Genomic DNA, 13,131 nt, shown 5'->3' with positions numbered 1-13,131 from the left:
ATTAAATCCATGTAATTTTTAATTGTCTGGTAAAGACAAAGCAAGAATTCATCCATCTGACATCTGATGGACAATAAGACTGATTTATTCATCAGGTAAATACTGAAGATGACTTGGAGTACACCTTCTCCCTTTATTAAGTGATATAATTTCATTAATAGTCAAAGGTGAAGATTTACTCCAAGGAAAAACAAAGGTAAATGTTACATGTTGCATGATATAAAACCTGAAATTCCCATTAGAGTTTTTATTAGATTATCTAATTCCCACACACTAAGCTCTGAGGTGTCCAGGAAAAAAAATTTATCGGCACACAGGTCTTTTACAGACCGCCGGAGACCAGTCATCACATGTCACAAAACAAGTCAAAACATTTTAATCTCACATGTGCTCCTCATTACTATTTCATAGAAACGTAATTTAGGAGGCCTGGGCTGAACTGTAACTCAACTAGGACAAAGGAGAGGAGGCAAAAAGGGAGGAATTGAACCAACAAAGATTAGCAAGTGCTTGAGTCAAATCACAAAAAAATACATCTCCATGTAAACATTGCTGACATCCATGGGAAAGTGCCATGCTGTTCCCTTTACAAAATTAGATCATATTCAGGCTTCAGTCCCAACTATGAAGTTTGCCTTCATGAGGGACTTTATTACAGTGACAACCCAGCTGCTACACAGTACCTGCTCAAGTACACATAAAAGTTATGTACTGCACTTATATATAAGCTATAGCTTTGTAAGAACATGCTAGCTTTTTACAAAGCTAGCATCTGTCTTGTTTTCTTGTCAGTGTAGTTGCATACTAAGTGGTGAGCTACAGATTATAATTTGTGACTTTGTTTCTCAAAATTGCCTACAAAACAAAAAAAGGACCAGTAAAGTCACCATGATGCCTTATTGTGACCCAGGCTAACTGAGTAGGGCTGCATAGTCTTATAAGAGCATGCAGCATTTTTATAATACTGTGCATACATGTTTTATAATACATGCATGCTTTTATAATACACACATTGCATGTATTACAAAAATGTGTTTTTATATGTTTCTATGATTTATTGCAAGTTATAAAAACATGCAATGTTTTTGGAATATCATGTAAGTCATATGTCAAAATGACATTTTGACTTACAAGTATTGATGTTGGTCTGCTTTAGCGTCATGGCATATAATTAGATAACATTTATTACAATCCAAGTGGTTCTTTGCAATATGAAAGTTGCAATGGTGATAAATTAGCAATATATTATGCACCCCTAGTAATGAGTGGCTGAAACAGTCACCATTGATTAGAGAGCTAAGTATTGTCCTCAATAGATTGATGGAAGGTATCAATCTATGGAGAGGAAAAAAGTAAAATCCTTCAGAAAGTTATTCTTTTTCTAAAATATCAACACATTATAGAAGCTGAAGCTCAGATTAGAGGATTTACTCAATCGCTCAACTAGCAATCATTCAAACACTGTTTCTGTAACTCATTTATCAAACTAAATCTGATGCAAAATGCAAAAAAACAACTAACACTAGAAATGAAAAATAAGCACCAATCCATGGTTTCTACAGTTGTACGTGACAAAATTTCATCCCATCTTCAGGTACAAAGCATAAAAGACTATACAATTTTTTTTTTCATTTGGGCCTGTTGTAGTGATTTTCCCTTTCTGAACTTCGTGTGTCCCCATATCCTCATGTGTGAGGATGCTTCTTTCATCCTGCCAACAGCAGCCGGCAGCAACTTGACCTGGAGGTCTTTTTCCTGCGACGTGTGAATATTGTGTAGCTTATGCAGCAGAATGTAAAGTAACTGGGTCATTGTTTTGTTTCTTTCCAGTGGATTTTAGAACTTTTAAATATGCGCATCTTGCATCGCCCGGGACCATTTAACAGAAACAAAGACCTTGTCTTATTAGCTTCAGCAAATAGTAAATCAGAAGCTTAAACCTCAAGATTCTTTAGGTAAAGGTTAACACAAGTTCAGATTGTGAGTTAGCAAAACATGGATCCCTGAGTGACTGATCGTGGTCCTTGATTCTTAAATATACAAACAATTAATGATGCAACACAGAACAACTTCTTATCTGGAAAAAAATGAAAATATCTCAACAAATTATTGGCTGTTAAACGTCTTTTTAGTCAGAGTGAGTGTTTTGCTGTGAAGATGCACACAAGTGTATGTACAGACGCGCACACACATGACTGGAGGGGACAGAGGCCAGCCTGTTCAACAAGTAGGTCAGCCCAGGTCCAACAAGAGCAAGAGAAACAGAGAGAGAGAGAAAGGCAGGAGCTGACTGAAGCAAGATCATTGGCTAGCAGCGTGTTACAAATGTATTCACACCCCTTGGACTTTTTCCCATTTTTGCCATGTTACAACCACAAACCTCGATGTATTTCATTCCACTTGTGAAAAGGTTAACATCTTTTATCGATAAAAAACTGTGAAGGCATCAGAGGTTGGTTGGAGAAGACTAGAGAACAACTACAATCATGAAGACAAAGGCACACAGCAGGCAGGTCTGAGGTGGTGTTATAGAGAAGTCTAAAGCAGGGTTATGTAATAAAGTAATACATCAAGCAAAAATTTCTCATGGAGCACAGCCAATCACCCTAAAAAGAAAAGACTACAAAACTGCAAATCTACAAAGATATGGAGGTCCAACTAATCTGACAGGCTTGGTGAGGAGAGGAGAGCATTAATCAGATATACTGTAGAGCCAGAATGTTAACTCTGGAGGAGCTGCAGTGATCCACAGTTCAGGTGGGAGGGTCTGTTAAAGACGAACATAAATTGTGTACATCAAATATCTGGCTTTAAAGGAGAAGGGACAAGAAGAAAGTCACTGCTGACAAAAAAAAGAAAAAAGAAATTACAAGAATCCCTGTTTATAGTTTAGCACTAGCATGGTAGTGGTTTTAGGACACATATTAAGCAAGGCGAGGATAAGAAAATGGTTATAGCTAAATGTAGACATAAAAGTCAGTTGGTGGCTGCAACTGGAGTGGAGGTTCACCTTATGTGTGTCAAGAAAAAGGCTCAGGCTGGTAGGTGTATAACCCTTAAACCTGCTGGCTGAGGGGCATGGGGCAGACGCTCAGCACAATTTTTGATTTTACTTGCAAATTGACTTTGAAAACCATGCATCCTTTTCCTTTCGTTCAGCAATTATGCACCTCTTTGTGTTGGTCTATTACATAAAATCTCACTAAAATAAAAAATAGAAATGTGTGTTTCTAACATGAGAGAATGTGATAAAGTTCAACGAGTGTCAATACTATACATTACATAGTAGAAAGGCAAAATATGAATGCTTAACTTTTTAATGCAAGATGTAATATTACTAAGTAAGTTCTGGAAAACTATATCCTCCATTTGATAAATCCATTGTTATATATATAATATTAGTTTCATTAGAAGACCAGAGTACATGTGTGTCTCACCTGAGGGCAGTCTTTGATGTAATGGCCCTTGTTGAAGCAGAGGTGGCACAGGTAGTTGGGTGGGGGTCTTTTGTTGGGTTTCCTCGGCTCTGAAGAAAGGGAAAGGTCTGAGAAATGGTCCGTAAGGGAGTTGAGTCCGTCCACGATGTTGTTCAGCGAGCCATAGGGAGATACATTCTTATACACGTTGTTGTTTAAGGCCTACGAAACAGGAACAGACAAGACTCTGATTCAACACAGTGCTTTTACACAGCATGCCGTCTTTGTTTTCCTCCAACAGATTTTCACGACATATTTAACGGTTCTATTTTCTGCTGCGAGAAAAACATGTGAGGCCTCCAAGACCATTTCTCTTATTTAATTCAGAACATCTGGCAATGAGCCCAGCTGTGCTTATGAACTGGAAAAGTACTGAGCATGGCCATGGAGAAAGACAGGGCTTTACGACGGATGACTCACTGTAAACAAGATGAGAGACATGCTCTCTATGGCCAGCCATAGAGTCATCAGCCATCAGCAATGTCACCACACGCTGTTGGCGGTAAACTAGCCTCTGTCGGTTTGTTGTCAGCGACAGAACACAGCCTTGCATGCAACCAGGCCCAGTGAATTCATAGAGGATGCCCTCTGAATATTAAAAACGGGGAAAGCAATGCTTGCAGCAGCTCCTTTCCTCTCCATCCTTGTCTTCCCCAGTTAAATTGCAATACACAACACAAGACAGCAACCCGCTTCTCGGGGAAATTAGGCCTGTTATAGAACAAGCTTTCATTTTTCACAAAGTCGTCTCATTAACCATGAGGGAACGTAGCAATAGATAATCTTGCTTGACATCTGCCTTAAATCTGAGCAGTTGAACTTCACTTATAGCAAATATCTGATACACAAGTTGTAAGTACAAACAGAGTGAAATCCACACTTTCACTATTTCTTATGACTCCCAGCCATTCCGTAAGATTTGAGACTCAGGTTTATGTCTGGCTTGAAATGTTACTGTTGGTGTTTAATGTTGCAAAGCAAAGAAACGTTAGCCTTGGCAGCTTTGCCACGACTGAAAGCCAAATCTTTATCTGGAGGCTGTAAGATTGTCTTGCTAAACAGCTCCAGCCTTAAGACTCATGTTCATTTATTACATGCAGCCTTTGTAAATCAAGCGTTACAGCTCTTTAGTTTCTTAGAGTTTTCCATCTGCCATGTGTTTCTTCTCTGCTGCCCGGAGCCGCTTCGATTCTCTGCCGTCTGTAACCTGAAAAAATTTGGAGAGGATTGTGAAATTATTTCAACAATTACACAAATTGGGAAACTTTGCTCTGTTTATGATGTGTCACATTTTCCCCCCTCTGTTTGGCTTCAAACCGTTATCTGCCTACGCAAGAGAAAGAGATTTCACACACCTCCGCTAATGGAGGGGAAGAGTTTGTTTATTTTGTGTATTTGTGTGTCTGAGTGAGTGGCTACAAAAGATAAAGATAAAGAGGAAGCACTCTGCCATTCAGAGGGAGAGTTCAGAATCTTTTCAATGAGGTTCTATAAAACAGCTATAAGGAGTTTAACTTCTTGTGCGGGTTTTCCAGCAGAGCCGTTTCAGAACCTTTACTGGTTCTGGAAGAACTGGTTTGGTTTGCACTGCCAAGAGCAAGTGCCGCACCATGACATTACAATTCTATAAGCACCACATCTGAAGTCAAAGAATGTAATTGATTTTTTTTTTTTTTCTGTAAAGTACCTTCAGGTAATATTTATTTTGAAGTGGCGCCATATTAATAAACTGAAATAAACATAATTAAGTGTTTGAGCTACTTTAATTTGAATTTACACCGATGATCACTGTACAGGAACTCAGCTTAACTATACAAATCACATTATTTGGCTCAGTAATCATGCAAACAAATGTCCTTATCATCCCCAGATTAATTTAATTCAGTGGGATTCAACGTGAATGTTGTACTTTCCCGACCAGCTGATTTTCTTCTGGCACCAGCAGCTCTGCAGACAGTTTGACACACTCCTTAGACCAGGATTTATTAACACTAGTTAAATTGTTTTTTCCAAGTCAAGTCCCAGGTCTCTAATGACTGAAATTAAGACTCTCCTATTGGAGGCATTCCATCTAGTCTCACTGAAACACAACGCTGCTCTAGCTTCCTGAGTTTAAATTCTTCTCATTCTACACATAAATCTAGTTTGAGACATTCAATTTAACATCTAAATAAATAAATGCTGTTATCTGTTGTGAATAATTTTGAAAGTAGGACATACTATTTACCCCACTACAAATATTCATATGTATTTGCGAGAAAAGAAAACTAGCAAAAACAAACACTGGTTAATGTTTTTTTTTTAAAAGCAAAAACAAATCAAAACAAAAAGAGACGCCTGAGGAGTCTTTGTAGTGGGACTAGCTTAGCAGCGAGATAACAAGATGTCAGAGATGATGTACATTTATTTTGTTTTTAAATGACCCAAGGTTATTTAATACAGAGTTCAGTTTCAGAGAACCTGTCCATGGTTAATAAAGCAAACCCACCGTTCCATGGTAGGAAATGAGCGTTTCTGCCAGAGCTGAAACTCGAGTCTCTTGAACAATCCGGACTAAGATGATCTTGTTTTGAGTTTTTAGAGTGCAAATCTATAGGAGCACTTTCTCACTTTCTCTCTGATTGGATTGGTTTGCTTTAAACAGACTAGAGTTTGACTCCTTGGATCGTCTGCTTCTGTTGGGTCAGTGTGAAAGCTCTTACTTGTGGTTCAAGTAAGGGCTGGTTCATCTGAAAGTATGGGTCACAGTTTAATTGGAAGTGAACCTCGGTCTGCTTTTCTTGCAGTGAAAGTGCAACAGGAAAGTGAAGTTGCTAATGCATGTGATGTACATTAATATGCTCTGTTCAGTTCAAGTCCGTTTACTGTAATTATCTAGTGCCAATTTATAAGAAAATTCATATTAAGGAGATTTACAAAATAAATGGATCTCATTTATGAATATAAATATATTCCATTTCACTCATACTATATGAAGAGATTAAAATCCGATTATATTATTCCAACGTCATCCTTCTAATGAGAAAATGCAATCAGGCTCAGTTTATTACGCAAGTTGGTAAAAAGGTTTATTATCTAATGATGGACAGTAAATTGAATCAATTTCTTAACTTTGCAGCAATCCCCTGTCCCAAGCAAGCATGTGGAAACACTGGAAAGGAAAAATCTCCCTTTTAGCAAGAGTCCACTAGCAGAACCCAGCTCAGTTTTAGCACCCATCTGTTGCAATTGTAGCTTTGAGAAGATAGAGCAGACACACAAAGAACACGTTTGTGTGATCTGAAAATTTTATGTGCTCACTGTCTGTGTAACCCCAGCTCTTTTTCCATTTTATTTTCTACACTCCTGCAGAATTGGATCTGATTTCTATCTATAATCAATATTTCTCTCATTCTCCCAAGGTCAAATAACTTCACCCTTTCATGGGTATTGGACTCGCAGTTGCACCTATCCACATATCCGCCCTGCCTAGAATTAGTAATGTGAAAGCTCAGTCTTAACATGTACCAGGAGATACTCTCATTTCAGTTATCTATAGTTCAAATAGGAATCAGAAATAGGTTTCGATTAAATGTACTAATGGCTTTCCATACTGGACAACTTCTTGTGATATCGCCACAAACAAGCAGATGTTGTAACTGCACAACATTTCCAAGGTGGTCTCGTCAGTTGTGTATTGAGAAAGAGAACCAAACCAAATGAAGTTGTGAAATCGCAGACTCCTCATCTCAAAAGTTTAACATGTTCATTACTCGTTTCATCCAAGAAGATCTTTGGTGCCTCATCTCCCTCTAACTTTATTTTCTGTGTAAATAACCCTTGGTCTCTGTGTAAACAACAACCCACTGAACACTTGACAATGGCTTCATGATTCGCATCACGGCACTCAGATAAACCCGCCATGGCATTCTGGAGACTGGAATTGATTTAAGACTGAAGAAGTCAAATCTGTCTCCTCTGGCTGCTATCTTCAACCTCTGGGTTCTACTCATTTTGACTTAAACTAAATGAAGACATCCTGAGAGTTATCTACTCACGGCTAGGCATTAACTGCTTATAACCTTTAAATAGAACCTCGCTTAAAAACCTCTGAACCGTCTCTCTTTAAGCAAGTGCTTGAAGAGATCTGAGCAAGTCCAGCACATCTGCAGCCGTTTAAACAGATCCAAAGGATGAGTTGTCACAATGTGATGTGGGGAGGTTAATCAAACACTGATATGTTTAAAGCAGGATGGAGCCGACTAGAGGATTTAACTGATGTGTAGAAGGATTTAGACTTGCACAAAATGTTGAGAAAGGTTAAAAAGTTTCATTTAGATATTATCCCAAAAACTAGCTTATATTAAATCTAAACTGACAGCAGATCTTTTCTGTGGAATGCGCCTTGGAACAATATATTCCAATTTCGCTCCAATTAGACTGCAAAAACAATGGCATTCAGCATTACTCATCTCATCCATTACCAGTCTGCAGTGGGTTATTTCACTTGGCTTGATCTGTGCATTAAATTGAAAATGACCCCACCTTTTAAACAGTTTACAGACTCTGTGTGTTCTCACAGTTTGAAAACACTTCAGAACCATATGGGTTGGAAAGAATTAAGCAACTGCATGTGACATGCAATATGAAAATGCAGTTTCCTGCAGACTTCTCATGTTAAATGAGTTGAAAAGCTCTTAAAGTATGCTAGGCCCAATTGGTGCATTCATCCTCCATCCAGTACTGGTGTGTCCAAACCTTGACCTCAGGTAAACTAAACTGATGTGTAATTAACACTTATAGCTGTATATTTTTTGCACTAGCATGTTCAGTATGTAATTGTTTTTTAATGGCGTGCTGCATGTACACATGTGTGTTTACAGGGCTGAGGTTTAGGGGTGCGGTTGCCTGCCTGGGTGCTGTTTTTTGCACACTGCGGTCTGGAGTATCAGATTAGCACCCGGTACACATTATAAGCATATTTGTCCCTAAAATTACACAGAGCTACAAAAATAGACAATATGTAAACAAGTACAGATTTTTGTTTGCACAACCTGGTCTATTTGAAGGAGGGAGAGACAGCAGACCCCAGCAGCGGACCGGTTCTCTCCAGACAGAGAGGAGCTCTATTTTCATCTGCAGCTAAGGAAATATATCCAAGCAATGCATATTTTAACTCAATATTTTCTAATTCACCCTTAATTGAAACATATTGACATGTAGAAAATGGACCCCTTTATTAAGGGATTACTCACTGACAATGGGGAAAGAAGGGTAAATTAAGTTTGTGTGCTTGAATGAAAAAAAAATTCTTCATGTTATGATGTGAACATCTCAAAGTTTTCATAATTTTACCAGATTTCTTTCTGTGGATGAAGAGGGATCCACTTTTAGAGTAATATAATTTGTTTTCTTGCATTAAGTTTAATGAAATAACTGTCTTACAAAATGAGAATAATCAACTTAAGGCATAAAAAAACTAAGTATTGGCCCCAAGAGTGGGCAACAGAGAGCATAGGAATGGTCACACAACTGACACATAGTTATTTCTATTGTTGTACAATAACAACAATAATGATCTTAGATGCATAATGCATAAATAAGGGATTATGAATATAAAGATGACAATAATCGAGATGTGATATGGAAGGGCCCAAAATCAAAGCAGCTGCTTCAAAACCAGTGGGGGGTCCTAGAGAGTACTAGCACAGGTCAGGTTTACAAAGGTTTTTTGGGTGCTTAATATAGGCATCTCTATGTAAAATCATGTAGTCAGACTGGAGAAAATTTTTACTAAGTAGAATATTTTATGTTGAATAGGTTAACGTCTATGGAGTAGCCTTGCAGCTTATATAACCCACCTGTTTACATGGTATAATCCTATAAACTACAGAATAATAACCAAACTACTATAAACATGGGTGGTATTAGTGGAGCTCCAGTGACTGACAGTGTTAAGTACGGCCCAAAAAACAATAGGATCGGCCCTGTAAATAAATATAAACATTATGTTTTCATAGCGAATACTGTTTAAAGGCATATTCTACAGCTGTCCACCAAACAGTAATTATAATTTTAAAAAAAGTCCATGGTGTTCTGCGTAGCCGTCCTGCTAGAAACCCCCTGGAACATTTCGCTGCCCACACAGCTCAGCTGACATGATCTCAAACAGGCTCAGATCTGTGTGTGTGTGTGTGTGTGTGTGTGTTGCGGAGCATGTTTCACCTCATTGCGCTGCAGCTGGAAAAAGTTGTTGAGATAGTTGGAGTTCAGGGAAGAGCTCAGGTCCGCCGCTGCGGGTGTCTTGCTGAAGCTGAGATCCGTGTGGGAAGAGTTGGGTTCGGGTCTGAACGCGTCAAAGGCGCTGGTCTGGTGGGGGTCTTGCAGGGAGAGATAGACCCAGTTGAGAAGCTGCGCGGGCTGGTACACGGAGGCGCTCGTATCTATGGCAGACAGCAAGCTCATCTTTCAAATCAATAGGCGCAAGCTGGATTTTCCACCGCTGACTGTTGCACTAGTCTCAACTCTCCCAAGTTTTCTCGCTGTCCCGTTCACCCTGCCCCGGCAGTCGGTGTCGCTTCTTCCTGTAAATCACCCTGCCCTCCTCACGCCGGGGAGCCTCGTCCCATATGACTGTTACTAAAAAGTCATTGCGCTAACATCTCAGAATTAAAACTTTTCCTTTTCTCCCCATGGTCCGCTATCCGACTTTAATGCGGCGGCAGGGCAGAGACGCTCTTTTTGAATATTCAATGAGTGCGCTCTGCGTCATCTTGGACGTACAGCCAATCAGCGTAAAGTGTATCAATATTCTATGAAGTAGTTTTCATACATGTTTTGGTAGATGAAGCAAGAAATGAAAAACTTAACTAAATCAAATTTGATTTTTGTTTTTTTTTTTTCTTTTCTTTTTTTACATCTCTGAAATATATATGGACACACATGACAGCCCTACTTAAAGTTTCAGGGGTTTGACTTAATTGACTTAATTCCACTGACATCGATGATTTATATTTGCTATTTACAATAAACTGTAAGTTACAAAAGCTGGAAAGCCTCCTTGCCAATCTTGAGCTATCTCGATAGCTTCTCTATTGGATTCAAATCTGAAGTCTGGTTGGGCCACTCTGTAACAGCAATATTTTTCATACAAGTTCAATTTTACTAACCTGTAGAAATAAGCCAAGCTAAAGTATAAGCTTAAAAAATGAATAGAATCATACTGAAGGGTGGCACTTTCCCTCTAGGTGAAGGGCTGCAGCCTAAGACATCTTTCTTTCTCTCTATAAGATTAATAAAGGATGCCCATTCATTCATTCATTCATTCATTCATTCATTCATTCATTCATTCATTCATTCATGAACTGAAATCAAACAGACCAATCTCACAATTGACAAAGCAAACTGATGATCCCTGAGACCTTAGGGAACATGTTCTGAAAGATAAGATGGTTGAACTTTCTGGAAGGGTGTGATCAAAACATATCAAAACTTGCAAAATGTTTTTCTTCTTCAGAATCTGGATGATTTTCTGTAATTGATATAAGTGGGATTTTTCTTTTCTCTACAAGAATTTAAATTCAGTGGAAAGTTTATCACTAAATGGCTTTTTATTTCTTTTTTTTTAATTAGGGTTTTGGAGACTGAGGTATTTTGGAGTCCATGATTGCTGCTAAAGACCTTTCGTGTCTGCAGTGGTGTCAGTAATTTATTCCGTGGTCTCCTGGAGCTGCTTCTTATCAACAGCTGAGCGGAAACAACTGGATAAGCTGATCAGGAAGGGCATATCTATGCAGGGATGTCCCCTCGACCCAGTGCAGTTGGTGTGTCACTGGAGAACTGTAGCCAAACTAACAACACTCCTGGACTCTGTCCTCCACCCCATGCATGAAACACTGCACTGCAAAGCTATTTAAGTGACAAGCTTCTTCATTAAGTGACACAATCCTAAATGGACAAAAGAGTTGTTAGCTTTTAGGCTATACAACGGCAACTTTTAGCGAAAAACTTATCTCCGGAGATCAATGGTTAAGAGGCAGAGTGGACCATGGACAGATTGGAAGTCAATCGCAGTAAAACACTGAGAGACACCAGACAAACAATCATGCATGCACACACTCACACCTATGGGAAAATTAAAGAGATCAGTTAGCCCACTATGCATGTTTTTGGAGTTGAGGTTGGTGTACCAAGAGAAAACCCAGGGATACATGAGGAGAACAGGCAAACAATTCAAACACAGGGCCATCTTATTTTTAAGCTCTTTTACATATCAAATCATTTATATATTTTTAAATTATTTGTAAAACTTCAAATAAGCATGGGCCCATTTTTTTCAAAGTGAGAACAACAATTTCATGTTTATAAATCTGTAAGAATTTGGGCATTTAAGAACCCTCTGCAGACCCTAAGCAGCAGCTTGGTTTGGTTATGCTTTGGTCACTTTCTGGTTATGATTATTCATTCTCAGCTTTCTGAAGATATCTTCATGTAAGATTAGCAATGATCACTGAGTCCAACAGTCAGGCAAGTAGTGTCAACTAAGGAGTTACAGTTCTCTGTCACGTATATTTATTTTTATTGGTTTTCCCTGCATGCATTCAGAAAACCGAAGGGTTGCACATCATCTGAGACGTTGCATAGTGTGAAAGAGGAAAACTTTTGAAAGAGCTCCCTCTTGTGGCTAATCTGCCTTAAGCAGAATTAGAGCTCTTACTAGCAAGTGCCTTGAGACACTTAATGACACTTAAGTGCTGTGATTTTGCTGGTATAACAGATTTTAATTCAGTAGTAAGCAATTAGCTATATGTAAGTACTTTGGACATTCTCACAGTTTCTGCAGGTCCGAAACACCTTTGAGACACAAGTGGTGTCTCAATGCTTAATAGAGAAGCATGACAATAAAATAAATGTGTGTTGGATTTATTTCAAACAGTATGTCATGTGTTCATCAACAACATCACACACAAACAACTTCTAGCTGCCTTTTGTATCCAAAATACTTGGAGTGAACCTTGGGAAAGGGAGCGATCATAAACCAAGAAAACAATATTTACATAAATTTGAATCTAAAACAATAAATGGCACCAATAATATTTACGCAAATCCTTACTACTTATACATCTAAGGACAATCAAAAGAATCAAATTTACCATAACGCTTGCAAGCTTGCTACTCCTTACCCCAACACTACCTTAATGAGCCACAGGGAAGACATTACCAAACATCAAAATAAAGTAGAACTCAGTATTTATCATAGATGAGCTATTAGGTCAATGTAAAAAAAAAAAAAGATAAAATATATTTTCCAAGCCGGTAATGGGACACAGTGAGACTTAAAATAGCAAAAATCCCAAGTGTTCTTTCTCTAATTGTTCGCATGTTTAACTGTCATTACTCATACTTACAATGGAGCAGGAACACGTTTGGCTTGTTGTGCAAATTTTCCAACGATGGTCACTAAAAATAGCATGTGACATCCCTTATTACACTTAGACGAATCACCTGATCTGCGTAACAATTGATTTGTTGTCTGAAGGGCGGAAAATCCATGTGGTCATTATATTCCTGTGTTTGCTAAAAACCAAACATGGCAACATGGCATAGCAACTCTCTCTCTCTCTCTCTCTCTCTCTCTCTCTCTCTCTCTCTCTCTCTCTCTCTCTCTCTCTCTCTC

The 13,131-nt window shown here is 38.6% G+C and overlaps 1 protein-coding gene across 1 annotated transcript in view; it reads right to left on the bottom strand.

Annotated features, from left to right (window-relative positions):
* Positions 1-10,191, bottom strand: part of zcchc24 (zinc finger, CCHC domain containing 24) — a 47,613-nt gene extending 37,422 nt beyond the window's left edge. The window contains exons 1-2 of the mRNA XM_008429477.2: positions 9,681-10,191; positions 3,438-3,638 (exon numbers count right to left, since the gene is read on the bottom strand). Of these exons, the coding sequence (XP_008427699.1) occupies positions 3,438-3,638; positions 9,681-9,920 (441 nt within the window). The 5' untranslated portion in view covers positions 9,921-10,191. The remainder of the gene's footprint in view (positions 1-3,437; positions 3,639-9,680) is intronic.
* Between the last annotated feature and the right edge of the window lie 2,940 nt (positions 10,192-13,131).

Source organism: Poecilia reticulata, linkage group LG15 (assembly GCF_000633615.1).
Source record: "Poecilia reticulata strain Guanapo linkage group LG15, Guppy_female_1.0+MT, whole genome shotgun sequence".
Taxonomy (NCBI): Eukaryota; Metazoa; Chordata; class Actinopteri; order Cyprinodontiformes; family Poeciliidae; genus Poecilia; species Poecilia reticulata.
The sequence above is the reverse complement of the archived record's forward strand: the minus strand, read 5'-3'. Positions and strand labels throughout refer to the sequence as shown.